The following is a 27,417-nucleotide window of genomic DNA, read 5'->3' on the forward strand; positions in this document are numbered from 1 at the left end:
TCAGATAAGCCGACTCCCAGGCTAAACATGTGCCTGACAACGACGACGAAAGATATTGATCAGACAAACCAATTGATATCGCTAACACAATTTAGGTGCACTCCAGTGTTGCCCGGCCCAAATCAAACAGCACTTGGAGAGATTGTCTGGGGTCATTTACTGGACATCATTGACTTGCGGAGTGCTTGATCCTGCGACAGGGATGTTAGGACTAACTGTTGTCATGCCGATACGTCTGGATGGTTGAATTTGAGAGGTGTCATGAACACGCAGAGAGAGGCAGAGAGAGCGAAAGCTCTACAGAGAAACACAGAGAGAGAAACAGAGAAAGAAAAACAGAGAGAGAGACAGACAGAGAGAGACACAGAGAGAGAGAGACACACACACACAGAGAGACAGAGACGGAAAGAGAAACAGAGAGAGAGAGAGAGAGAGACAGAAAGAGAAACAGAGAGAGATAGACAGACAGAGTCACAGAGAGAGAGAGAGAGAGAGAGAGAGAGAGAAAGAGAGAGACAGAGAGAGGACGGGGGGAATGGCACATTAGGAAGAGAGCGTGAACAGAGAGAGAAAAGAAAGAGGGAGTGATTGCGACAAAGAGGGAGGGAGGGATCAGCGACCGCAACAGAGAGAGCCGGAGGAGGGGAGCTAGACACAAACCGCCCGCAGCTGTTCTGTCTCGTCCACACAGGCAGCGCTGCATCCAGTCCTCCCTCTCCCTCTCTTCCCCTCCTACTTCAACTCCTCCCTCTCTCTCTCTCTTTTCCCCTCCTACTTCGACTCCTCCCTCTCTCTTCCCCTCCGACTTCAACTCCTCCCTCCCTCCGCCCGCTACCCCCTGGTGGCCTGTAATTGGTTTGTGTTGCCGGTGTGACTGTGACTGGGTCTGCCTCTCTCTCTCTTTTTCTGTCTCGCTCTGCCCCTCTCTCCTCCCTCCTCCCCCTCTCCTCCCTCCTCCTCTCTCCTCCCTCCTCCCTCTCTCCTCCCTCCTCCCTCTCTCCTCCCTCCTCCCTCTCTCCTCCCTCCTCCCTCTCTCCTCCCTCCTCCCTCTCTCCTCCCTCCTCCCCCTCTCCTCCCTCCTCCCTCTCTCCTCCCTCCTCCCTCTCTCCTCCCTCCTCCCCCTCTCCTCCCTCCTCCCTCTCTCCTCCCTCCTCCCTCTCTCCTCCCTCCTCCCTCTCTCCTCCCTCCTCCCTCTCTCCTCCCTCCTCCCCCTCTCCTCCCTCCTCCCTCTCTCCTCCCTCCTCCCTCTCTCCTCCCTCCTCCCTCTCTCCTCCCTCCTCCCTCTCTCCTCCCTCCTCCCTCTCTCCTCCCTCCTCCCCCTCTCCTCCCTCCCTCCCTCTCTCCTCCCTCCTCCCCCTCTCCTCGCTCCCTCCCTCTCGTTGGGTTTTACCCTTTCTGCAGTAGCACTCCGTCCAGATCCCCCTGCTTGTCTCTGAGCAGCGTGTGCAGGTGCTGGATCTGTCGCTGGTAGCAGGCTGCCTTCCCCGCAAAGTCCTCTTCCTGCTCCTGCAGCCTCTGACCCAGCACCCCCAGACTGGCCGCGCTCTGCTTCCTGAACACCTGGAGGAGGGCGGGCAAGGGGAGTGAGAGGACACACACGCAAAGAGAGTGAGACACACGTGAGGAGACGCAGACACCAAGTGGAGAGACGGAGAGCTCTCTCTCTCACACACACACACACACGCTCTCTCTCTCTCTCTCGCTGGAGCAGGCAGGAGGATGGTTCTGGCAGAGGATGGATGCGTAGAGGCACGGCAGACGGCAGCGAGCAGAGCGCTCCTGATCTGAGAGGCTCCACTCTGGGATTTACATGAAGTGCACAGCGACGGACGACACTGTCCTGGAGGAGCAGGCGTCCGAGTCAGGGACGAGCGGGCAAGGTAAGCTACGGGAGAACGCGGAGGAGAGCGGGGATAGTTGTTGAAACTTCTAAAGGAACAAGCGTGCGTGTGTGTGCGTGCGGAGCGTGCGCGTGTTGCTGTGCGCGGGCTCTGAAGTGTCCGTGACAATGCGGGTGCGTTGTGTGTGTGTTGGTGCGAGTTTTCGTCCGAGGTAAAACAGTGGTTATTGGCTTGGTCTTGCGCCCGCATTAAGACAGTGTTAAGCAGCTCATAGTAACACTGGCTGCCTTGGCGCTACCATGTAGATGGCTTAATTGCAGATAACTCAAGTTGCTAATAGACCCTCTGTGTGTGTGTGTGTGTGTGTGTGTGAGAGAGAGACATGTACACAGAGAGAGAGAGAAAAACAAGGCAAGAAAGAGAGACAGGATGAGCTGGAAAGACCACAACGACAGTGAAAAATACAAAACTCAGAGGAAACCGAGGTGCTCAGATCGAGTCCAAACAAGATGCTCTGTTACTGGGAGCAGAGCAGGAGATGGGTGCAGCAGTGGGTGATAACATGATTAGGATTTCTAGAAGGAAATCAGCTTAAAGCCATACACACCTCCACGGTGAGGTAGTGTTGTGACTGGCGGTCTAACGACGTAAGGAAACCTGTGCCAGACTTACCCCAGAGGAAGCACAGGCTGGAGGGGTGAACTTGAGAGGTGAGAGACAGAGAGATGCAGATACAGAGATTGAGGTAGAAGCAGACAGAGAGAGACCAAGAGAGAGACAGAGACAGACAGACAGAGAGAGCGAGAGACAGAGAGAAGAGGCAGACCGAAACAGAAAGTTGTGAGGAAAGACAGACAGACAGACAGACAGACAGACATACACAGGCAGGTATCTGGTTTGGACTGTGACAGACAGAGGCTCAACAGATGGTGTTTTCTCTGTGGGAAGCAGAGCAGCTGCTGTGCCTACAGTCGAGGTTTGAGTGAAGGCATGGAGGACAGGCCAGGTTCTCAAACCTGGGACTTCCTTTGTGAACATGTACGGGGGTGTGTGCGCTTCGTTCATACCTGTACAGTCCATGTGTGAGACCTTTATGAGTATCAGGTTGCATCAAGTGTGTGTGTGTGTGTACCGTTAGTGGAATCACACAGCAACTGCGTGAGTTTCTCTTATTGTGTGTCTGTGTTTGTACTTGATTCATGGCCGTGTGTGTGTGTGTGTGTGTGTGTAGTCAGAGGTGGCTGTGTAATGTGCCGTGTGTGTGTGTAGTCAGAGGTGGCTGTGTAATGTGCGGTGCTCTGGGGGAACAGCTCTGACACGAGGAGCCTGTTGATAGAGCAGCCTGCTGCTTCCTGCCCACCACATCACCATACGCCGGGGCGGCTGTCCTGCTGGAGACCCCAGGATCACACAGCAAACGGGGGGGTTTCTCTGTGTGTGTGTGTGTGTGTGTGTGCATCTGTTCTCTAGCAGGAAGTCTTCTGACAAAGAAACTGATTTCAGCCCACACAAATACATGTGGATTCAGAAACACACACACACACACAGGCACACACACATGTAGGCACAAACACGGACACATCACACGCACGCTAGGCCCCGGGAAGGAGGAGGAGGGGGGGAGAGTGGTATCGATCCATCCACCCGCACGGCAGGTGGAACAGCTCAATATGGCCATGGCACCCTCCCCCCTCACTACCCCCCTCCCTGACTCCTCCCCCCTCACTACCCCCCTCCCTGACTCCTCCCCCCTCACTACCCCCCTCCCTGACTCCTCCCCCCTTCCATCCACCCCCCCAGGGGATTAAAGGGGGGGTGAAGTGGAGATGAAGGATGCATGAGGGGGAGGGAGAGGGGGGGGGTCGTACACTGCACACCACTAACCCTACAGAGACACCTGACAATAACTGGCTTTTTGATCAGAGAATGAACACAAGGCCAATGTGTGTGTGTGTGTGTGTGTGCGACCATCCTTTTACTGCACTTAAGCACAACAGAAGCAGAAGGAAGCTCTATTAAATACAACCACCAGGACTGAAAACCTTCGCCTGGCGTCTCCGGCCTGAACAACACCGTACGTGGACCCTTTCTGCAGCAGTTCCCCCTCAGAAGCCAGGCTTCCTTCATGGATCGCAGCAGCATAAGACACCAATGTCTTACTATGGACGAGGTCAATATGGCCTCTGCTGCTGACAAAACTCCACAGAAAAGCGAATCATAAAATTTTACAAATGTAAAAAAAAAAGCTTGACTCTCGCGTTGCGACCAAAATACCCCAGAGATTATCCAGACACGCTCCTGGCCGACGCTTCACAAGCAGGTCGATCGGTATCGGAACTGTACTTGACCTTGAAAGATGACTTCCAACGGGTTCACGAGAACTCAAGAACGGAAGAAGAAAAACGCAGGTTGATAACCAGTTTTGTCTACTCAATGAATACTGTTGTGACAGGAGTGGATAGACCCTGTCGTGTGTGTATCAGACTTCCTGTATCACAGCGTGCACAGGGAGGTCTAATGAATAGACACCCGCAGCACTGGGACCTGAGCCCGGAATTACAGAGCTCACTTTCCAAGCAGACAGAAAGATAAGAGTTTCTGAGGTACTGGCAACACTTACTAGACTAGAGGGAAGCACAGTGCTAGACAAGAGGGGAAGAGAGGAAGGGAGGGGGGGGGGGAAGAAGGAGGGAGGGAGGAAAAGAGGGAGGGAAAGAAGGAGGGAGGGAAATAAGGAGGGAGACAAGGAAGGAAGGAAGGAAGGAAGGAAGGAAGGAAGGAAGGAGGGAGGGAAAGAAGCAGGGAGGGAGGGAAAAAAGGAGGGAGGGAGAAAGTTTCTGTGATTCACTCAAATCTCAGACACGGCAGCATGGAGTGAAGATGAAGCAGAGACTGCATGCACACACACACACACACACACACACAGGTGCAGATGCGTGGAAGTAGCTTGGGGTCCTTTCATCTTCACGTCTGAAACCACACAGCACAAGCTTCACCCCCCCGGGTCTGCTACTTGGCTTGTGAGGTGGAGCTGTCCCCCCCAGGTCGACCTGGAGGGGTTATGACAGGAGGTGATGAAGGAGGGAGGGGGTGGAGGAGAAGAGAGGAGGAGGAGAGAGACGTAGTCCAGCCTTTGGAGGGGTAATAACAGGAGGTGATGAAGGAGGGAGGGGGTGGAGGAGAAGAGAGGAGGAGGTGAGAGATGTAGTCCAGCCTTTGGAGGGGTAATAACAGGAGGTGATGAAGGAGGGAGGGGGTGGAGGAGAGGAGAAGAGAGGAGGAGGAGAGAGACGTAGTCCAGCCTTTGGAGGGGTAATAACAGGAGGTGATGAAGGAGGGAGGGGGTGGAGGAGAGGAGAAGAGAGGAGGAGGAGAGAGACGTAGTCCAGCCTTTGGAGGGGTAATAACAGGAGGTGATGAAGGAGGGAGGGGGTGGAGGAGAGGAGAAGAGAGGAGGAGGAGAGAGATGTAGTCCAGCCTTTGGAGGGGTATTAACAGGAGGTGATGGAGGAGGGGAGGTACAGGGGGGATATCCAGCTCGGCCTGTGGAGGGGTAGTAACAGGAGCTGGGAACTACTGCAAGTGTGTGACTGTCCCAACTCAATCAGCTTCTAACAGCCTGGCTGATGATGCTCAACAGACTGGGGCATGGAGTCAACACACCAGCAGGGCTGCCTCTTCATTCCCGGTCCGTAGGTCATGAGAGAGGCTAGCACACACACACACACACACACGCTGGTATTGTTGTGGAAGTGCACTGAGAACCACAGCAGTTTTAATGGACGTGATTGTTTTACCTGAAAGCTAGTGAGCTGGTTTGTGCGCTGGTCTGTGGTGTGTTTCTGGGGATCAGGAAGGCAGTGATTACCCCCGTGTGGACACCAAGACACCATCCTGGCCCCCCTGGCTGGCCCCCCTAGCTGGCCCCCCTGGCTGGCCCCCCTGGCTGGCCCCCCTAGCTGGCCCCCCTGGCTGGCCCCCCTAGCTGGCCCCCCTAGCTGGCCCCCCTAGCTGGCCCCCCTGGCTGGCCGCCCTAGCTGGGATGACAAGAGACTGGGGATGGCTGGAGGCCAGAGACAAATTCTTCGCCTGGAAAGACTCCAGTCCTTCAGAACCAAAACAGTGTGTGGTTGGACACATACAGCGGAGGGAGGATGGGAGTAGATGTGGAGCTGTGGGGGTACAGGAGAGATATCCAGTCCAGTGTCTACTCTACACCAGGCTATTTATCTTGTATCACTTCCTCAGATTTAGATCTAATTTGAGAGTATATTCCTACCTGTCTACTATAAGGGGTGTGTGTGTGTGTTGGGGTGGGGGAGGGAGGGAGGGTGTGTGTGTTGGGGGGTGTGTGTGTTGGGGAAAGGGAGGGGGGGTGTGTGTGTTGGGGGAAGGGAGGGGGGAATGAACAAAGATAACAGAGGAGGATTATGAGTTTCCAGAATACTGCAATCTTCTCTTCCTTTGCTTTGGTGCTTCCTTGTTCCTAGAGCGCTGTATGTTGTCCTTATGATAGGCTTTCCAGGAAGAATCTCAGGTAGCCCCCGGTGATCGAACGGTACAATGATGTGGGTGTACAATGATGTCGGTACAACTGTGTATGTGTGTACGTGTGTACGTGTGTGTATATGTGTGTGTGTGTGTGTTGTACTGCCTCCAACACCAGGACATGGCCAGAGGGATGACAGCAGAGCAGATTACACCGCTAGACGTCAGTGATATGAGGGCTCAGCATTCAGCTAAGCCTGAATGACGCTATGTAGAAAACTGGATATTACAGAGTCTCTTTACAACCCAGCTAATCATACACACACACACACACTGCTGGACACACAGCACTGGCCCCCCGGGTCCTGGACAAATGAACAAACCAGTAGAGGAACTACTGTAGTAGGCCTCGCCTAACTCTGGAAAGCTCTAATCAGCATTGACTTTCTCCCAGAGTATGAAGGAGATCATGGACTGTCCTAATTGACTACCTTGACAATCCCTTGGTTCCAGTCGCGGTCTGATCGTTAGTCAGCGACTAGCAGGCCCTTCTGCAGCTCCAAAGGCAGGGAGAAAGGTAACACTCTCTTCTTTATTCTTTCACTGCCTGCTCTTTTTCTTTTCCTAAATCTTCCAGCTCCGTCCCGGGGGAGTTCTGGGGTTAGAAGAGCGTAGGGCTCTGTCTGGGAGTACGTTAGGAGAGCGTAGGGCTCTGTCTGGGAGTACGTTAGGAGAGCGTAGGGCTCTGTCTGGGAGTACGTTAGGAGAGCGTAGGGCTCTGTCTGGGAGTACGTTAGGAGAGCGTAGGGCTCTGTCTGGGAGTACGTTAGGAGAGCGTAGGGCTCTGTCTGGGAGTACGTTAGGAGAGCGTAGGGCTCTGTCTGGGAGTACGTTAGGAGAGCGTAGGGCTCTGTCTGGGAGTACGTTAGGAGAGCGTAGGGCTCTGTCTGGGAGTACGTTAGGAGAGCGTAGGGCTCTGTCTGGGAGTACGTTAGAAGAGCGTAGGGCTCTGTCTGGGAGTACGTTAGGAGAGCGTAGGGCTCTGTCTGGGAGTACGTTAGGAGGTCGTAGGGCTCTGTCTGGGAGTATGTTAGGAGAGCGTAGGGCTCTGTCTGGGAGTACGTTAGGAGAGCGTAGGGCTCTGTCTGGGAGTACGTTAGGAGAGCGGAAACACATCCTCACTTCAGAGTGACAATGCCACAGCGTGGGGGGGGGGGGGGGAAACCCCCTGACTTTTCCCCGACGACAGAAATCACGGGATGTTCTCGTCTTGGAGGACGCGTCTCTCTGTCGGCGTGTGGTGTGAAGTTGTAGAGAACGTGTTATGTTTCAGAGAGCAGCTCTCTCTCGAGTCACGCTGTGCTGCAGCTTCCTGAAGGGCTATGTGAAGAAAGGCTAAAACTGAGTTATCGTTCGGAGTTCTGTTCTGCATTAGTCGAAGCTAGATAGCGTAGTAGTCATAACAGCACGTCAGATACATTCAATGCAGTCTTGGACATCTTGATGAGGTGAGGTGTATGATTTATTGCCCAGACGCATGCTGGCTCTGCGTGGATCGTCGTTACGGTTACAAGGCCAAGTTGAACCTAATCAGTGGTGACCTCTCTCACTAACCAGATCCTTTCATCTCCACTTCTCCCTTCCTTTAACGTTCAACCCCCTACGCCCCACATCCTGGAGCACGCTTCTGATTAGCCCCCTTCCCTCTGCGTGCGTCAGGGCTACACACTTTGATCGGTCGCCCTCTCCCAAGCCACACACCCTCCCAACCAATCACACCCCTTTCCCTCCGTCTGGGCTCCAACGGGTTCTGATTGGCCGCTTCCCTTGAGCGCTGATTCCAGGGGGGGGAGGCGATTGGCGGCTGGCCGAGGAGGGTAATTTATTCGAGAGCGTGCATCGGAACACAAACAGCGTCATTAGAGGAGCGGCAGAGGGGATAATGGAGAGCAGAGTGGCACTGCCAGCGACATGGGCCCTGTGGGCCCACAGCACGGGTCAAAGCCATTACAGGCCACCCTCCGCTGGGGGAGGGGGTGGGGAGGAGGTGGGGGGAGGGGGTGGGGAGGAGGTGGGGGGAGGGGGTGGGGGATGGAAAGGGACAAGCTAAATAAACAGCAGAGCTTCTTGGCAGTGTGAGGCAACAGGTAGGACGAGCCGCTGAAGAAAACAAAGCTCTTGCGCGCACACACACTCACACATTAACACACACACACGTACAGAGCTGGGAGAGGTTCCAGGGGGTGTTGTTGAATTCTCTTCAGCCCAAGTGCTTTGCCCTCTTGCCCACAGGCCTCTCAGCGACAATCACCACGGACGAGAAGGGATGCAGCACAAGCGAGAGGTCCCTCTCATCCCTCGCTCCCCCTGCCAGGGAAAACAAACAGGCTGATTGCCTCCGTCTCCTGAGGGGAGAGAGAGACACAGAGAGAGAGAGAGGAAGAGAGAGAGAGAGACAGAGAGAGAGAGGAAGAGAGAGAGAGAGACAGAGAGAGAGAGAGGAAGAGAGAGAGAGACACGTGGACACGCAACATCTCCGCCTCTCTCAAGTAGCTACGGGGCTCATCTTGAGTTCCGCCATTAAGGGACAAAGCGGAAAGACAGGCGTCTCTCTCGTTCAGAATCAGGTTTAAGTAAACCGAGTAAAGAATTTGCTCTGGTGGGTTGGTGTGTTTACCGACACTGAGGAAGACGATTAGACGGAAGGATGAGAGCGTAAATCGTCGGTTTTAGAGGTTTTCCTCCGACATCAGTGGGGTTTGGACCTTAACGTTTATCTTGCTTGTTATCTCAAGTCTAGTTCAGCGTTTACAGCTCTGCTGCTTAATGTGGGCTTTCCACCTGAGCATCGACTAGACTGCTGCATGTCGCAAGTTGTGGTTTGGGGGAAAGGCCTCGAATGAAAATAATTGTACAGTACCAATCAACAGTTTGGACACATTTTCCCGACTGGTACTGTATATGACCACCATGACCGATACACAAACAATATCATTTTCTGATGCGCATGTTTGAAGTACAGTTGTTCCTTTTTTAAATTTTAAGTGTCTCTCCAATCCTAAGTGCACATCCATCATATAAAACAATATAGAAAAGAATGACAACATATCATCTGGTAATATTACCACCAGAGAGATGATTTCCTTAGGCGTGTCAAAAGGCACAAAATGGCGGACGCCGCATTTGAAACAAACAGGCTCTCGCTCGGTGAAGAGCCACAGCAGTGAGTTTCCTCCCTCAGTCTCGTGTGGCTCGTCTCTCACTGCAGAGAGCTGCCTAGCTGGTGTGCACGTCAACAATTAACCTTTCAGCCAGCTTCTGATGAGCAGGAACAAATGTTTACCTGCGGGACTGGGCACTGCATGCCTGCCTGCCAGCCTGCCAGGGTGTCGGGCCTTTGCACTGACAGATGGTGTGACGGGGGAGGAAAGGAGAGAGCGGGAGGAGAGGGAGAACGTGGAGAGAAAGGAGGGATGAGGGGCCGCTGAGGAAGAGAGAGAGAGAGGTGTAGAGATGTGCAGAGAGAGAGAGAGAGGGGGACACGAGAGGAGGAAGGTAGAGAGAAACGAGACATGGGATGGAGGGAGAGAAAGAGAAAATTGGAAAGGGAGGAGAGCGAACAGTGAGTGAGGACCTGGGGGGGGGGTGACAAATGAAGAAGGAGGGGGAGAGAGGTGAAGAGAGAGGGTGAGAAAAAGAAAAGGGGAGAATGGCCAGGGGGGATGTGTGTGACATTTCTTGGAAAAAAGCCTCCAGCGAGATGTCAGCATTCCCTTCCTTCATTTTAGGTGACACTTCTTGGGTGACACTTCCAGCAATTAAGCTGTAGAGCAACACTCCAGAGTTCATGTCTTTTGGCGGAGTGAAGAATAGGATGAAAACGAATAAAAACAGGGCCTGCCCACGCCAAAATCTCGATGAATTCATTCGAAATTCCCAGGATGTTGATAACAAGGGAACTGTTGCTGAGGCGTGTCATCGTTGCGTGAGGGATTTGACGTTTTAAAAGGGAATGCGTAAAATGTGCTGTGGGGAGGGCGAGGCTGGCTGGCTGGCTGGCTGGCTGACTGGCTGGCTGGCTGGCTGGCTGACTGACTGGCACAGTGAAACGTGTTGTGGGGAGGGTGAGGCTGGCTGGCTGGCTGGCTGACCGGCTGGCTGGCTGACTAACTGGCTGGCTGTCTGACTGGCTGGCTGACTGACTGGCTGACACAGTGAAACATGTTGTGGGGAGGGTGAGGCTGGCGGGCTGACTGGCTGGCTAGCGGTCTCCGTCTGAGAGACAGACAGGATCAGAGGAGGAGGGCGCGGCGCGTGGAGACTTTTGTTCCTTGATACAATAGGCAGTCATAACCCAAGTCCTCTGTTTGATTACTACTGCATTCTGCGCGCGCACACACACACACACACAAATCAGAATCATCATAATGAGACAACAGCTCGGGCCTGTGAGGACTCGGCACACTGTGTGAATCCAATTATTTCAGGCAGAGCAATAGATTAAAATAGACAAGCAAACACCACTTACTACACAGAGCCGCTGAAACAAATGAATGTAGCTTGATATAGTACAAAGGCCTGTTTACAGGCCAACATCGAACAGGGAACAGCTAAAAGATATGGGTAGCAGCAGTATTTGCATAAGGTGGGATTCAACAACATGCCCCATGGTTAAGTAAAATGTAATATAACGGGAGACTGATTGCAAAGCTGTCCGTAGGTAAGAGAGATTGCTGTTTGTAGGCAAATGTGTCCTCTTACTCTGAAAGGGTATGAGCGTTTGATAAGACTGCCAACTGCTTTAAAGAAATGAACCTTCTTAACTGAGAGAATGTAGTTTTTGCTGTATATATTTTGGAGCATTTTCCCATCCTTTACTGGACAGTTTGTAAGTGAAGTGTGGAAGACATGCAGCAAAAGGCCAAGGCCGGATTCGAACCAAGGCTACTAGGGTAAGGCCTCAGCCTACATGGTACGGTCACTTATCCAGTGACATACCGGGGAGTCCCAGTTTTTTAAAATGTTTTTGTGAATGGTGGATGATTCCAGAAATACTTCATTCACGTTTAATCACTCCTCCAACAAGTCCACCTACCTGCTGGTTCTTGGACGAGGTCAGAGAGAGAAAGGGAGAGAGGGATGAGATTTGAACACCGAGATGTCAAGGTCAATGTTAAAGGCAGGTGTGGTGGAGGAATTGGACAAAAAGGCGATTGCGGCAGGTCTTGAGGGAACGGTCTGAGTTGAAAACCATCTTGGCCGGAGGAAAAGACTTAAAAAGGTTTTCCCCCGTTCTCTCTCTCTCTCTCTCTGTCTCTTTACGCCCCCCCCCCCCCCCCCCCCCCCTCCTGGAGAAGACTGCCCCCCCCTCCAGCAGACAGGGATCATTCGAACGGCGTCGAGTTCCCTCAGGGACACATCTGGGAGGAGGACGAGAGGCAACCTCGAAGAAAAAAGATATCTTAAAAAGACGAGGCGAGACTCAAACCCTTTCCTGTTCCGGTTCCTTCTAAACGGATTAGAGAGCCTGCTAGTCACAAGTACAGGGGCAGACCCTGCTGTCGTTAAGACTAGCTGGGCTGAGGTGTCGTGGTCTAGATTAATCCAATTTGGTTCTGCCCAAAATAACACCGGCTGCAGCGCTCGCAGCTGAAAAGCACTCCAGCAAGACACATGATCATGTCAGACATAAACACACAGCCTTAGCAGGACGGCAAGTGGACCATGGAGGAACCGTTAGCTTAGCACAAGCGCTTCAGTTCTACCCTGACTCAGGACAATCATCAGTGGTTCATGCCCAGTTAATGGAAGCTATTTTTTGACTCGTGACCTCGTTCTGATGTGTTATGGCATGTTCCATAATCATTTTTTTCTTTCAATTTTTTTCCTGTAACAGACCTAACCTGAAATATTTATCAGGCTTTGCATCAGGCAGCCTTTACTGTAACCGCGGAGATGGCCGCTAGCTCTGCACACCAGCCACAATCTATTTTTAATGGTCATGAATGAATGAATGAACAAATGGTTTTTCCATATTTAGAATATGCTTATGGTGGAAACAACTCACCTAACCCTACTCAGAACTCCAAAATAACTTGCCGTTTCAACCAAGATGATTTATTCAAAACAATGGGAGAAAGTTTGAAACATGACTGTCGGTCGGTGAGGGAAATATTCCAGTACTGCATGCGGACTAGCTAGCTTGGGTTACCAGTGACATACAGTGCCCTCCAAAAGTATTGGAACAGTGAGGCGAATTCCTTTATTTTTGCTGTAGACTGAAAACATTTGGGCTTGACATCAAATAATGAACGTGAGACCAGAGATCAACGTTTCAGCTTTTATTTCCAGGTATTTACATCAGGATCTGATGCACAACTAAGAAAATATCACATTTTGTTTGAATCCACCCATTTGTCATGTGAGCAAAAGTATTGGAACAGATATACTTAAAACATATTTAAGTGAATAAGACTTAATATTTAGTTGCAAATCCTTTGCTTTCAATAACTGCAGCAAGTCTGTGACCCATTGACGTCACCAAACTTTTGCATTCTTCCTTTTTGATGCTTTCCCAGGCTTTCACTGCAGCCTCTTTCAGTTGTTGTTTGTTTTGTGGGGTTCCTCCCTTCAGTCTCCTCTTAAGCAGGTAAAATGCATGCTCTATAGGGTTTAAGTCTGGAGATTGACTTGGCCAGTCTTATACCTTCCATTTCTTGCCCCTGATGAACTCCTTTGTTGTTTTGGCAGTGTGTTTTGGGTCGTTATCTTGCTGCATGATGAAGGCTCTGCCAATCAGTTTGGTTGCATCTTTCCTTAAATTGGCAGACAAAATGTTTCTGTAGACTTCCGAGGTCATTTTGCTGCTGCCATCATGTGTTACATCCTCAATGAAGATTAATGAGCCCGTCCCAGAAGAAGCCATGCAAGCCCAAGCCATGACATTACCTCCACCGTGTTTCACAGATGAGCTTGTGTGTTTGGGATCATGAGCAGTTCCTTTCTTTCTCCAAACTTTAGCCTTTCCATCACTTTGGTAAAAGTTAATCTTTGTCTCATCAGTCCATAAAACTTTGTCCCAGAATTTTTGAGGTTCATCTCTGTACTTTTTGGCAATTTCCAGCCTGGCCTTCCTATTCTTCTTGCTAATGAGTGGTTTGCATCTTCTGGTGTAGCCCTTGTACTTTTGTTCATGAAGTCTTCTGCGAACAGTAGATAGTGATACCTTCACTCCTGCCATCTGGAGGTTGTTGCTAATCTCACTAACAGTTGTTTTAGGGTCTTTCTTTACAGCTCTCACAATGTTTCTGTCATCAACTGCTGATGTTTTCCTTGGTCTACCTGTTCGACGTCTGTTACTTAGTACACCAGTAGTTTTCTTCTTCTTCAGGACATTCCAAATGGTTGTACTGGCTATGGCCAATGTTTCTGCAATGGCTCTGATTGATTTTCCATCTTCTCTAAGACTCACAATTGCTTGTTTTTCACCCAAAGACAGCGCTCTGGTTTTCATGTTGTTTTCACCTCTGAATACAGTCTGCATAGACAAAACCTATCTTACCCAATCTGAACCTGAGTGTAGACATTCAGTGGTATTTATTGATTGAATAATGTATGTAATAGGACACACCTGGGCAACAAAACACACCTGTCAGTCACATGTTCCAATACTTTTGCTCACGTGACAAATGGGTGGGTTCGAACAAAAAGGTGATATTTTCTAATTTGTGCATCAGATCCTGATGTAAATACCTGGAAATAAAAGCTGAAACGTTGATCTCTGGTTTCACGTTCATCGTTTGATGTCAAGCCCAAATGTTTTCAGTCTACAGCAAAAATAAAGGAATTGGCCTCACTGTTCCAATACTTTTGGAGGGCACTGTACATACTGACTTCATCCCTGCATTTTCCTTGGAAGTACGAGTGTGTGTGTTTTCTATTACAATAGATGTTAGTGTGTGTATGTATGTGCAGGACTGTATTGTGTGTGTGAGAATGTGTATGTGTGAATGAGAGTGCATGTGTGTGTGCATGTATGGTGTGTGTGTGCCTTTTAATTAGTGCATGTGTGTGATAGTGTGTGTGTGTGTGTGTGTGTGAGAGAGTGTATGTATAGGTGTGTGTGTGTGTCTATGTATAGGTGTGTGTGGGGGAGGATGCGTGCTGAGGACTTGATGAGGCCCACAGCTGGGGCCAGACTGCAGAGGAACACAGAGACACACAATCAGGCCCCTCCTCCACGCAGCCCTCACCTCCACCCAGCCCTCACCTCCACCCAGCCCCCTCCTCCACGCAGCCCTCACCTCCACCCAGCCCCCTCCTCCACGCAGCCCTCACCTCCACCCAGCCCTCACCTCCACCCAGCCCCCTCCTCCACCGAGCCCCCTCCTCCACCCAGCCCTCACCTCCACCCAGCCCTCTCCTCCACCCAGCCCTCACCTCCACCCAGCCCCCTCCTCCACCCAGCCCTCACCTCCACCCAGCCCTCACCTCCACCCAGCCCTCACCTCCACCCAGCCCCCTTCTCCACCCAGCCCTCACCTCCACCCAGCCCTCCACCCAGCCCCCTCCTCCACCCAGCCCTCACCTCCACCCAGCCCTCACCTCCACCCAGCCCCCTCCTCCACCCAGCCCCCTCCTCCACCCAGCCCTCTCCTCCACCCAGCCCCCTCCTCCACCGAGCCCTCACCTCCACCCAGCCCTCACCTCCACCCAGCCCCCTCCTCCACCCAGCCCCCTCCTCCACCCAGCCCCCTGCTCCACCCAGCCCTCACCTCCACCCAGCCCTCTCCTTCACCCAGCCCTCTCCTCCACCCAGCCCTCACCTCCACCCAGCCCCCTCACCTCCACCCAGCCCTCTCCTCCACCCAGCCCCCTCCTCCACCCAGCCCCCTCCTCCACCCAGCCCTCTCCTCCACCCAGCCCCCTCCTCCACCCAGCCCTCACCTCCACCCAGCCCTCACCTCCACCCAGCCCCCTCCTCCACCCAGCCCCCTGCTCCACCCAGCCCTCACCTCCACCCAGCCCCCTCCTCCACCCAGCCCCCTGCTCCACCCAGCCCTCACCTCCACCCAGCCCTCACCTCCACCCAGCCCCCTCCTCCACCCAGCCCCCTCCTCCACCCAGCCCCCTGCTCCACCCAGCCCTCACCTCCACCCAGCCCTCTCCTCCACCCAGCCCTCTCCTCCACCCAGCCCTCACCTCCACCCAGCTTTCACCTCCACCCAGCCCTCACCTCCACCCAGCCCTCACCTCCACCCAGCCCCCTCCTCCACCCAGCCCCCTCCTCCACCCCGCCCTCACCTCCACCCAGCCCTCTCCTCCACCCAGCCCCCTCCTCCACCCAGCCCCCTCCTCCACCCAGCCCTCTCCTCCACCCAGCCCTCCACCCAGCCCCCTCCTCCACCCAGCCCCCTCCTCCACCCAGCCCTCACCTCCACCCAGCCCTCACCTCCACCCAGCCCTCCACCCAGCCCTCACCTCCACCCAGCCCTCCACCCAGCCCTCTCCTCCACCCAGCCCCCTCCTCCACCCTGGCTGGCAACAACGAGAGATAAGAGATGTGGGGAAGGGAGTTATATGATGACATATGATGAGAGGTGTCATCATTTTTTGCTACCGTACAGAATCCCTACTGTGGCACAGAGCAAACTAGTACTTAAGTACAGAGGAGTAGACTTACATTCAAGATTTGACATCCGTTCCTACAAGATTGCTGCACAACGTCTTGCATGCAGAATTAATTTATGTATGCAACCATATTAAAAGAGTCCACCGATGGGTCCAGATATCCCAGCCTTTCAGGAAACAAGAGGGTCCAGTCGGATCAAGCTCATTTCACATTCATCCAGCATTCAATAAGGCTAGCCCACCATTTGACCTTATTAACTATGCATGATCATTTAATGCCGTTCCTCGTGGGGCAAATTGATCTTTGGGCTTCTTTCATGTCTCGGCTATGTGAAGCAGTCCCCTAACGTGTTTCTGTCAATCTGGGCGGCCCCCTGTGGTGACCCTGGATGGGGGACACTGACCTCCTGGAGGAGGTGCATGGTGGGAAGGCGGGGGGCCAGGGTCATTAGCAGCACTCGTTGAGTGTTTGTGTCTATATGATTCACCTCTGCTCTTGGGAACCTCGTATTGGGACTCATTGTGCAAGCTGGATCCAACCGGATCGATCCAGCATGAACTGGCTACTCCCAAGTAACGAACGTTTGCGATTGTCGCTAACTGGCCATAGCAGCTTTTCTGTGCCACTGACTCATCTCGTTATCTTCAGACCGTGAGATCCATCCACGCTGTGACTAACCACCAGTTAAGCCTTTCACATATCCATCTACTGCCCATGAAATGAAGCGGGAAAACCCGGCCAGTCACGCATTCGCTGCTCAGTCAGCCGAGTCCACAGCTGTGTCCTGAGCAGGGGCGGATTTAGAGATTTTCATTCGGGGTGGCAATGGGGTGGCAGAAGGAAGTTGTTGGGTGGCCTCCTGGAGGCGAATCAAACCCAGAGTAGGGGGGTACAGTACTCCCTATGGTAAATGATTAGGCTAGAATATTAGTAGTTTAAATTAAAACAGTAACATGAATATTATTTATTGAAATGTTCTGTAATGGACAAATAATATTTTTCCATGGGAAGATTGAGGTTCATGTTGTTTAATTGTAACTTGTTTCACTACATGCTCTTATAGTTCTTCCCTTTGGGACTGTTTTTACACAATGTGTGCTTCATATTTTGGCTACCCGCAATGTTTGGAGCTATCTCAATGTTATGATCAATGACCTATGCACTTTTGTAAAGCTCTCTCTTGGAAGTTGCTTTGGATAAAACCGTCTGCTAAATGCATTAAAAAAATAATAATAATTGGGGTGGCAGTATTTTTTTATTGGGGTGGCAGCTGCCACCCCCTTGCCACCCCTTAGGTCCGCCACTGGTCCTGAGAGAGTCCAGCCAGAGGACAGCAGCCGTGGGGAAAAGAGACGCCGTCTCCCGTCTTCAGGCAGACGGCTCTTCCTAACAGGATGACAGCCCCTCGAGAAGTTCTCATTCTCAAACGGCCTTCTGAGTGCTTCTTGTTTACTGGCTTCTTCCCTCCTCCCCTCACTCTCTACCTAGCTCGCTCATTCTCTCCCGACCTACCTCTCATTGTGTCTCCTCCCTCAGTCTCTCTCTCTACTTCTCTCATGCCTCTCCCCATCTCTCAACCTCTCATCTTCTTCGCATTCTCTCTCTCTCTCTCTTCTCCCTAACTCTCCCTCCCCCCTACCTGGGGAAGGACACTGAGGGATAGAGAGGAGGAGGGGGGGTGGAAGGGGGGCGGCAATAAGATTCCGGGCTTCGGTTTCCATGCATTTGAATTCATGTCATGGAACCAGCCCTCCCACCGCAAACCCACCCACTGTGGGTCTGCGCCAAATGAGACAGGGGTCGAGGTGCCATTAATTCCAGTCCTCGTGCTTCAGAGGGGTGGGAGGCACGGGGGGGGGGGGGGGGGGGGCAGAGGGGGGATAAGAGGCCGACGTGCCAATTTGCTGCGGGTCGTTCTCGCTCTCAGCCTCCACAGGTGAGAACCTGTTAGAGGAGATAACTTGACACAGTTCTACTAATTGTGTCCCGTATCTCAGACCTGTCTCCTCTCTGGACTGAGCTGAGCCTCACACACACTGCACACATGCGCACACACACACACGCACACACACACACTGCACCCTACAAGCACGCCTACTTTGGATGTGGGCACACAAACACACACACACATAAAAGATCTGCAACCGTTGTAATATTTACATTTTTCGTTTCCTCAGGAACGACAGAATTATACCACAGGCCAGGAATGTGTTTCAGTCAAAAGTGAGAAAAACTGCCTGAACTTACTTTGCAAAATGAAAGTGTTTTGTCACATTTGGTTAAAGGGAACTTCTAGCAGTAAGACTGAAGGAAGGGACACAGCCTATTTCCTCTGACAAGTCCTGCAGTGAGCTGGCCCACTCCCTGCAGTGTGGTCCAGCCCTGCAGAGGGGCCAGCCCTGCAGAGGGGCTGCCCTGGGGAGGGGCTGCCCTGGGGAGGGGCTGCCCTGGGGAGGAGACTGAAGGTGGAACACAGTGACACACTGCACAGTCACAGTTAACCCTTGTGCTGCCTTCGGGTCACATGACCCAAAGGTTCATAACGAACCATCGTTGTGTTTACCCAATACAAAAATAAATAAAAATAATTTTATTTTAACCATCACAATGTGGGGGGTCTAAGACGGCCCAACAGTTAAAAGAAAATGCTTCACAACGGCAGTGCGTTAGCTAGAACTGTCCGTTTCAGCGGGGAACAACTCAACAGGAGCTTCACATTAAGACATGTCTGAACCCAATCATCTCACCTGCCTAGCCGTGAAAAAATGGGTAAGAGTGCCTGTAAGGCTAACGCAGAGGCATGGGTTTGAATCCGACTGAGGCCGTTTCCTGCATGCCCCCCTCTCCTACTGTTACTTCAATAAACAGCTGAAAAAAAGCCCCCAAAACTAGCTTTATTCCGTGTGCGTTGCTCCACATCTCTGGCGTCGAGGGTGAGTCATCCACACTGTGAGCGAAGGGGCGGACTTCAAGTGTTCAACCTCAAAACACACCTTACATTTACATTGATGCATTTAGCAGACGCTTTTATCCAAAGTGACTTCCAAGAGAGAGCGCTTTACAAAAGAGCATAGGTCACTGATCATAACAACGAGATAGTCCCGAACATTGCAAGCAGCCAAAACATGAAGCATACATTGTCTAACTTATCTAACTGGCCCAGTGTGACACTGGAGTCATTCTCCATAACTAAGCATTTACATCCATATGGATTACTAATACATGTCTATTGAGCCTGTAGTTACAGCAGGCTGTTTAACTTTCCACGCAGCAACAAAATCATCATAGATGGGCGCTGAGGATCTCTCTTCTAAAGCTTTTTCCCTCCGATTTAGCTTTAATCCAGACAGGCTTCCACAGGTCGGCCTCCCCTCATAGCCCCATGGAGACAGAATCTCCCTGTTCTCCTACAGAGAACCACTGCTGCTCTTCACTGAGGAACACTGTTCTCCTACAGAGAACCACTGCTGCTCTTCACTGAGGAACACTGTTCTCCTACAGAGAACCACTGCTGCTCTTCACTGAGGAACACTGTTCTCCTACAGAGAACCACTGGTGCTCTTCACTGAGGAACACTGTTCTCTAACAGAGAACCACTGCTGCTCTTCACTGAGGAACACTGTTCTCCTACAGAGAACCACTGCTGCTCTTCACTGAGGAACACTGTTCTCCTACAGAGAACCACTGGTGCTCTTCACTGAGGAACACTGTTCTCCTACAGAGAACCACTGCTGCTCTTCACTGAGGAACACTGGATGAATTGCAGCCTGGGTGGGGTAAAGAAACATACATATGACTTTCACATGGAGTTCAAACCCCATTATCTTGCTGTACCACCTGTTTACATGGCTCGCTTTCCATACCTTTCAATTAACCAATGAAGATGAATGATGGCAATCGACTTGTGGATCCCATTACTGCTGATGGGAAAAGCTGTGTTGATGAAGCTCTATAGGAGGCATAACGCAGAAGGGCTCATGCATACAGATCTCATTATTCCACCTGGCAGATTAGACAGACAAAGCCATCTATTCTCCAGCGAGAATCCTTGCACAATGCAGATCGATTTCTGCAATTCACAGAAAGGGGGAGTGGGAAACCGTTAAACAGGCGCCACGAGTACAGCGACACGTCGACGCATCCGCGGAGCCAGATTGCTCGAGTTTTAAGCTTAATTATCGCAAGGGGCACTCAATTTAACCGCAATCTCTTAAACGACACATCAATGACATGCTGGGGATGAAAAACGATACCAGAGGCTGCTCTGGAAGGACGGGCCTTCCATCCTCCATGTCCACAGGTCAATAACGACTGCTCCACTTCTTACTGTGGGCAGAGTTGCATCTCGTCTCACCGCCCGCTACAAATGTCAGGACTTAAATCATTCATTGCAGGCAGAGGCAAGCTGCTGCAACAGGCAGGACGAGGGCAGCACTGACCTTTAGAGGCTGCTGGGTATGCAGAGATCTGGGGGTGGGGGTGTAGCAGAGATGTGGTGGGGTGGAGGTGTGGCGGAGAAGAGATATGGTGGTGGGGGTGGGTGCAGAGATGGGGGGGGGGGGGGGTGTAGCAGAGATATGGGGGGAATTGTAGCAGATGTAGTGGTGCAGGTGGGGATGTGGCAGAGATTAATATGTGGGAGGTGGGGAGAGAGAGGAAGATAGAGAGAGAGGTGTAGCAGAAATGCATATGTAGGGTGGGCGGGGAGAGGGGGGTGAGAATGAAGAGAGGAGGGAAAGAGAGGATGCAGCAGTGTCATCTATAGGGGAGGGGGGAGAGAGAAAGAGGGAGACAGCAAGACAGGGAGAGAGAGAGAAAGGGAGACGGCAGGGCAGGGAGAGAGGAAGAGAGTGTGAGAGACAGCAAGAGAGAAGTAGCAAAATGCAGTAGAAAGAGATATGCAGCAGAGGCTAATTCGGGGAAGTGACAGAGAGAGGGACAGAGAGCAGAGAGAGAGCAGAGAGAGAGCTAGCAGACAGAGAGGGGAGAGCAGAGAGGGGGAGAGAGAGCAGAGAGGGGGAGAGAGAGCAGAGGGGGGGAGGGAGAACAGACAGAGAGAGACGGAGAGAGAGACAGAGAGAAAGAGATAGACTGGTAAGCTAAAAACAACCCCAGAAAGCCAGCACGCTTGTCACATGGTTGGAGAAAGTCCGCGAGCGAGACTTGCAGGTCAAAAGGTGATTCCTTCACGTCTGGCTAAAGCACGGAGGCATTCAGGCCGTGTCTGAGGAGTCAGCGGAGGAACGAATGGAGCGAGGAGAATGGATCCATCACGCTGCCTCGTGGCTTTACCGCTTCCATCAGACAATGGCAATAAACACATTTTTTGTTTATTATTGTCCTCTCGCCAAAAAACAGCAAGTCATAAGATGGCGCACGGCCACAGTCCATCACTGAACCTTTAGTGAGAATTGAAACCTCTGGTGTGTGGTTGGCTGGCTGGTTTAGGTGCATTATGGGTGTACGTGAAGCCCTGTGACACTGCTTGTGAAAGAGGGGCAGTACCGATACATTTGATTTGTCTGCTGCTGCTCCAACATCCTTTTAATCAAAATGACAAACGCCCTGTGGTTGTGATGGAAGGTGAAACAGCGCTGGGAATGATGGCGCTAGCGAGAGGTAGAACGTGGGCACTCTGGGACCGCAATGTTCCCCCATGTTCTCTCTGTTCCCGGGCTGGCTGTCTGGCTGTGTGGGTGATGATGACAGGGTTCAAAGACAACCAGAGTCTTCCCCCAGCAGTATTGTATAGAAAGGTACAAACAGTACAAAGCATTATTTACTTTAAATTGAAATGCTACTTGTTTCCGGAAGGTAATAGGTTTAAACAATTACTCGGCAGTAAGTAATTCGGAGCGAGAACCAGAGAATTGAACCTGGCAACCCATATCCAGTCAACAATATACAATTCAGGATGGGTTGCCAGGTTACAAGGAACCCCTCATTGTGAGCACATCACAGATTATCGAACCTATGGGTTAACACCCAAGGAAACGCGTTAATTAACCCAGTGTCTCTTCTTCTTTCTCCCCAGAGCATGAGGTGAAGATGATTGTGGCCCCGCCCGACCCGGAGGACAAGCCGGGGCCTCCCAGCCCCACGGAGGAGCTGGAGTGTAAGATCTGCTACCAGCGCTACAACACCCACAACCGCAAGCCCAAGATCCTGGACTGCCTGCACCGCGTGTGCGCCCGATGCCTCAACAAAATCCTGGACATGGGCGACGGCTCGGGTTGCATCTCTTGCCCCTTCTGCCGCCACGAGACCGAGGTCAGCGAGTACGAGGTGTCGGGCCTCCCCGACGACTCCAACATCATGTCCCGCCTGGCCGCCACCCGCGACAAGTCCTGGAGCTCCGCCGACAGCAGCAAGGAGGTGGTGCTGACGCCCAAGAGCCTGTCTTCATCCAGCCCGTCCCACGACTCCTCCAACTGCCTGGTCATCACCATCATGGAGGTGCAGAGTGACTCGCAGCGCTCGCCCAGCCGGAACGACAGCTCCGACTACTACGCCGAGCAGAGCCTGGACTCCGTTTCGGTGGCGTCCAACGGTCCTGCCGACCAGGACGCGCTGTCCAAGCTGTGCAACCACGTCCCCCGGATCCTGGTGTGGCTGCTGGGGTTCTTCTACTTTGGCTCGCTGCCGCTCGGCATCTACCTGCTGGTGATCCAGAGGGTCACGCTGGGCATCGTGTGTGTCAGCCTGGTGCCCTCCAGCCTGACTGTGTGCCTCGTTTACGGCTTCTGCCAGTGCCTGTGTCAGGGCATGTGTGACTGCTCTTCCAGGGCCTGACTGACTGACTTGCTGATTGGCTGGTGTCATGGGTTTCTGGCAATGGTCCCTTGGGTGATTGGTCACCAGATGAACAGCTGGGTATTTTCGAGAGGACTCTGTGCGAGGGGAAAGCCGCGTTGTAGGGGTTGGAGATTACCCACGATGCTCTGTGTTCCTTTCTCCCGGTTCCGGGGATGACAACAGCTTAGTGTCAGTTCTCACTGCTAAGGATGTGTTCTTAGACCAAGACTTAGGACAACTGAGCACTCTCAAAGAGTAGCCCAAGCCTGGCTACGATGCACCCAATTGGTAGTCAATGTTTCTGTGTTTCTGTGTGTGTGTGTGAGGATGAACAGTCCCTCTGTGCCAAGCCGTTATCCCCCAGGTCATGTGACGTGTTGTGTTCCACAAAAAGTACCCCTCTTTTTGTCTTACTCTCTTTCCTCTCCGCTTTCTCCGTCCTCCTCTATAAAATCCTCTCTCTCTGCCCTCCTCCCTCCCTCCCTACTCCTCCATTTGTCTTATTTTCTCTCTCCATCTATGCGTCTCCTTTGCTAATGTTTCACAGATGATGTTCACAGCTCTGTTGACACCCGGAATAAGTGTAGGTGCACCAGACTGCCCTGCCCAATAAGGGGCAAGGGATTGCACAGGGGACTATCCAATCAAATAAATGGGGAATTATTTTTTTGTTTTCTTGTTTAAATCATTCCCTCTTCTTTCCTGCCAACACACAAGGAGGGTGAACCTTAACCGAACTGGAAGTGAGAGAAATTGTGTGTTGAAACAGTGAAAATCCATAATGCCCCCCCCCACACCAGAAACTGGTAAGTAGGTAAAGGGGATGAGGGGTTTTGATTTGTATGCATTGCGGTTACTTGAAAAGGGCAAAAAAAGAAATACTGTGAAAAACATTGAGATCCAGTCTAGAATAAGTAGCCAGCTCCTTGGTTTATGAAACACACATCCATTTCAGAGGCTCTGCTCTCACCCAGGGTTAATATTAGTGTTCAATGCATGTCTTGTCTGACTATCCTGGAGAATTCAGGGCTTTGTGTCCCACTGGATCCAAGGCACACACAGACCACAGATGACAGTTTAAATGAGATTCGGTAATACATCAAAAGGCTTTTTTTCTTTTTCTCTCTCATCCGTTAGATCTGACTGGCAGCTCGCGTTATAGGACATTTGAAACGCTCGAACGAGACCCGATCTATCATCTTCCTGGTTGACGTTGCAGAGTGCTCGTTTTAGGAGAGAAATGCGCAAACAACAAAAGCAATCACTACATCTGAAGTTAGTAATGGGTTCATTTCCCCATTGTGGGACGAAAAAAGGTATATCATCTTATTTCCTCAAAACTAAAAGGGTTGACAGAGCAGGTGACTGTGCAGACTACACTAAAGGTATTGGGGATAAAAAAAAAAAAAATTACAAGCATTTGTACCATCTTTACAGTTGAGTGAATACTGTGACAGTTGTGAAACGTAGGAAAGGATATGGGCTACTAGCCACACCAGTCAGTTTACCTGCTGTGTGGGCGGTGCTTACGGCTCAACCACTGTGACCGAGGAACCCAGAGGAACCCAGAGGAACACCGAGGAACCCCGAGGAACCCCGAGGAACCCCGAGGAACCCCGAGGAACCCAGAGGAACCCAGAAGAACCCCGAGGAACCCAGAGGAACGTGACGGCGTGGGGTCTGGGCATTCCATCACATCAATTTTGAGCTTTCAGTTCCAGTAACAACCACCCATCACTGGGGTGAGTCGAACCTGTGACCTATTGATTCATCTGAACCTGTGACCTATTGATTCATCTGAACCTGTGACCTATTGATTCATTTGAACCTGTGACCTATTGATTCATCTGAACCTGTGACCTATTGATTCATCTGAACCTGTGACCTATTGATTCATCTGAACCTGTGACCTATTGATTCATCTGAACCTGTGACCTATTGATTCATCTGAACCTGTGACCTATTGATTCATCTGAACCTGTGACCTATTGATTCATCTGAACCTGTGACCTATTGATTCATCTGAACCTGTGACCTATTGATTCATCTGAACCTGTGACCTATGGATTCATCTGAACCTGTGACCTATTGATTCATCTAACCAAATTACAAAGAATATAAATACAAAATACAAATAAAAAGCCACAACTGACTTCAAAGGGAGAAAAAACGTCAGTAAGAAAATGTTTATCCATCACATGAAGCTTCACCCCCCCCCAAACAGATTTAGAAAGCTGTGCAAGACAATTAAATCCCCTTTATGCTGAAGCAAAGTAGGCAATTATAAAAATCTATTTCCAAACTATATTTATATGCGTACCATACAATATCAAATATTCAACATATTTTTTAGGCATTTTAAGCAAATGTGAGTCATGAATTTTTATAACACATGAATAATTTAGCCACAGCCTTCCTCCCCTCAATGACTCCCCCTCTCATTTCTTCTACCTCTTCTCTAGTTCTCTTCCCCTCCCTCCTTCTCACCGTTAAGTCTTGCTTTCTCCTCCCTATCCGCTTGTACAGATGGGTTTGGTGTTAAAATATATATATGATCAAACCCGGCGAAGACGAGAGTGTGGTGAGAGAGGATGAGTTGGATCTCCCCACACACACACACACACTAACCCCAGCAGACAGCTCCAGCTGGATCTCTCTCGGTGAATCAGTTTCCTGCCTTCCAGAACCCCGCTTGGCAGCAACCCTCCTCACCACGGCGCCAAGCCTGAAATCTTAATCAGGGTTGTAGCTTGTTTCCTGTTGGCATGTGGTTTGACATCAACACGGTGTGATGCTGACCCGCACACACGCCACCTGCACACGCCACCTGCACACGCCACCTGCACACGCCACCTGCACACGCCACCTGCACACGCCACCGCACACGCCACCGCACACGCCACCTGCACACGCCACCTGCACACGCCACCTGCACACGCCACCGCACACGCCACCGCACACGCCACCTGCACACGCCACCTGCACACGCCACCGCACACGCCACCTGCACACGCCACCTGCACACGCCACCTGCACACGCCACCGCACACGCCACCTCACACGCCACCACACGCCACCACACACGCCACCTGCACACGCCACCTCACACGCCACCACACACGCCACCTGCACACGCCACCTCACACGCCACCACACACAGGCCACCTGCACAGGCCACCTCACACGCCACCACACACGCCACCACACACGCCACCTGCACACGCCACCTGCACACGCCACCTCACACGCCACCACACACGCCACCACACACGCCACCTGCACAGGCCACCACACACGCCACCGCGCTAGCCAGGCTGGTTGTGACTGGCTGGTCCACACCCCAGCCACCTGACCATGTCTGCAGCGTGTGGAGGAAGGCTGTTTCATAAGTTGATCATACAGCAGCACTGTGAACATCACCACCTTGCCGGCCAAGCCACAGCTCCAGTGTTGAGTACTGTGTTTAAAGAACAAACAGTTGAGCGGGTAAATACTTGTGGTAGTAGATAGTGCAAATGGGATTTTTTCGGGAAAAGAGATCTATAGACAGAGAAGGTATTGAATCGGTGATCAATTGCAGAGAAACAGCACTGAAAGTGGGGTCAACTGTATCGGAAAATCACTTCAGTAGAGAAAACACAGCTGAAATTGATTTTGTAGAACGAATAGTTGAGGGTTAGGGGGGTTGAAAAAGCGATATATACTGTGTAAGATCCTCACACTGCTACCAACAGCACACATTTCCTATTGTCAACCTATGCACATAACCACTTTCTGCTTTTCTTGAAAGGTCACGCGATAAATCTTATCCAATCTCTCACGTCTCTTAAAAGCCCTGAGACACACGAACATGCTTCGCACTGTGTTCAAACACAAACAAAAGTATGTATTCTACCAAACACAATACTGGGGGAAGGAGGCCTTGTATGCGTGTGGTGCAACTGATGTCGGCAATTATCCTGCTGCAACAGGGTTTTCAGTGAGCATGACATTTCAGCTCCGTCTTGCTTCTCGAACAATAAGACCAGGGCGTACAAATCACACACACAGATACCATTTTAATCCCAAACAATAGAGGGAACCAGAGGTAAAACTAAAATAAACCCCCGAAACCAATTCTTTCTTTTTTACATAACAATAGCCTATATTCCCCCAACCATTGCATAGCTAAAGTAGTAACAAACCAGTGAATCGTATTTCAGCTCTGTTGTTGTGCTTAGTTGTCTCTGGAAACTGAACCGGGAGAATTAATACAGATGGAGGTCTGATCAGGAACAAACCTGACATTCATTACTTGTGTTGTCTGTAATGAGGTAGCTCACAGTGTCAGACTTGAAATGCAGCAGACATTACTTCCTGTTGCCTGATGAACCATTCTCTCTCCCTCTCTTCCCTCTCACCACCCCCCCCCCTATCTCTCTCTCTCCCTCCCTCCCCTTCCCCTCCCCCTCCCTCCCTTTCCCCCTATCCCAGTGGCCTGTTGCTATAGAGACACTAATAGAATTGTCAGAACACAGTGAACTTCCCAGTGCTGGTTTGAGTACAGAAGCAGAGTCTTGCCTCCGACCTGGGATGCTGGTAGAGAGGATCAGTCCATGGGGGCAGATCCCAGCATCTGACAGGGGGAGGAGAGGAAGCAGCCAGGGTACACTACACAGTTAA

The 27,417-nt window shown here is 51.5% G+C and overlaps 2 protein-coding genes across 2 annotated transcripts in view; one reads left to right on the forward strand and one right to left on the reverse strand.

Moving 5' to 3' along the window:
• Positions 1-1,384: 1,384 nt before the first annotated feature.
• Positions 1,385-27,417, reverse strand: part of cep89 (centrosomal protein 89) — a 70,026-nt gene continuing 43,993 nt past the window's right edge. The window contains exon 19 of the mRNA XM_047050951.1: positions 1,385-1,560. Within this exon, the coding sequence (XP_046906907.1) occupies positions 1,387-1,560 (174 nt within the window). The 3' untranslated portion in view covers positions 1,385-1,386. The remainder of the gene's footprint in view (positions 1,561-27,417) is intronic.
• Positions 1,806-25,610, forward strand: zgc:165481 (uncharacterized protein LOC100073327 homolog). The gene is made up of 2 exons (XM_047050952.1): positions 1,806-1,880; positions 21,995-25,610. The coding sequence occupies exons 1-2, from the start codon at positions 1,811-1,813 to the stop codon at positions 22,750-22,752; spliced, it is 828 nt and encodes a 275-aa protein (XP_046906908.1). The 5' UTR covers positions 1,806-1,810; the 3' UTR covers positions 22,753-25,610.

The sequence above is a fragment of the Hypomesus transpacificus genome, unplaced genomic scaffold (assembly GCF_021917145.1).
Source record: "Hypomesus transpacificus isolate Combined female unplaced genomic scaffold, fHypTra1 scaffold_132, whole genome shotgun sequence".
NCBI classification, from domain to species: Eukaryota; Metazoa; Chordata; class Actinopteri; order Osmeriformes; family Osmeridae; genus Hypomesus; species Hypomesus transpacificus.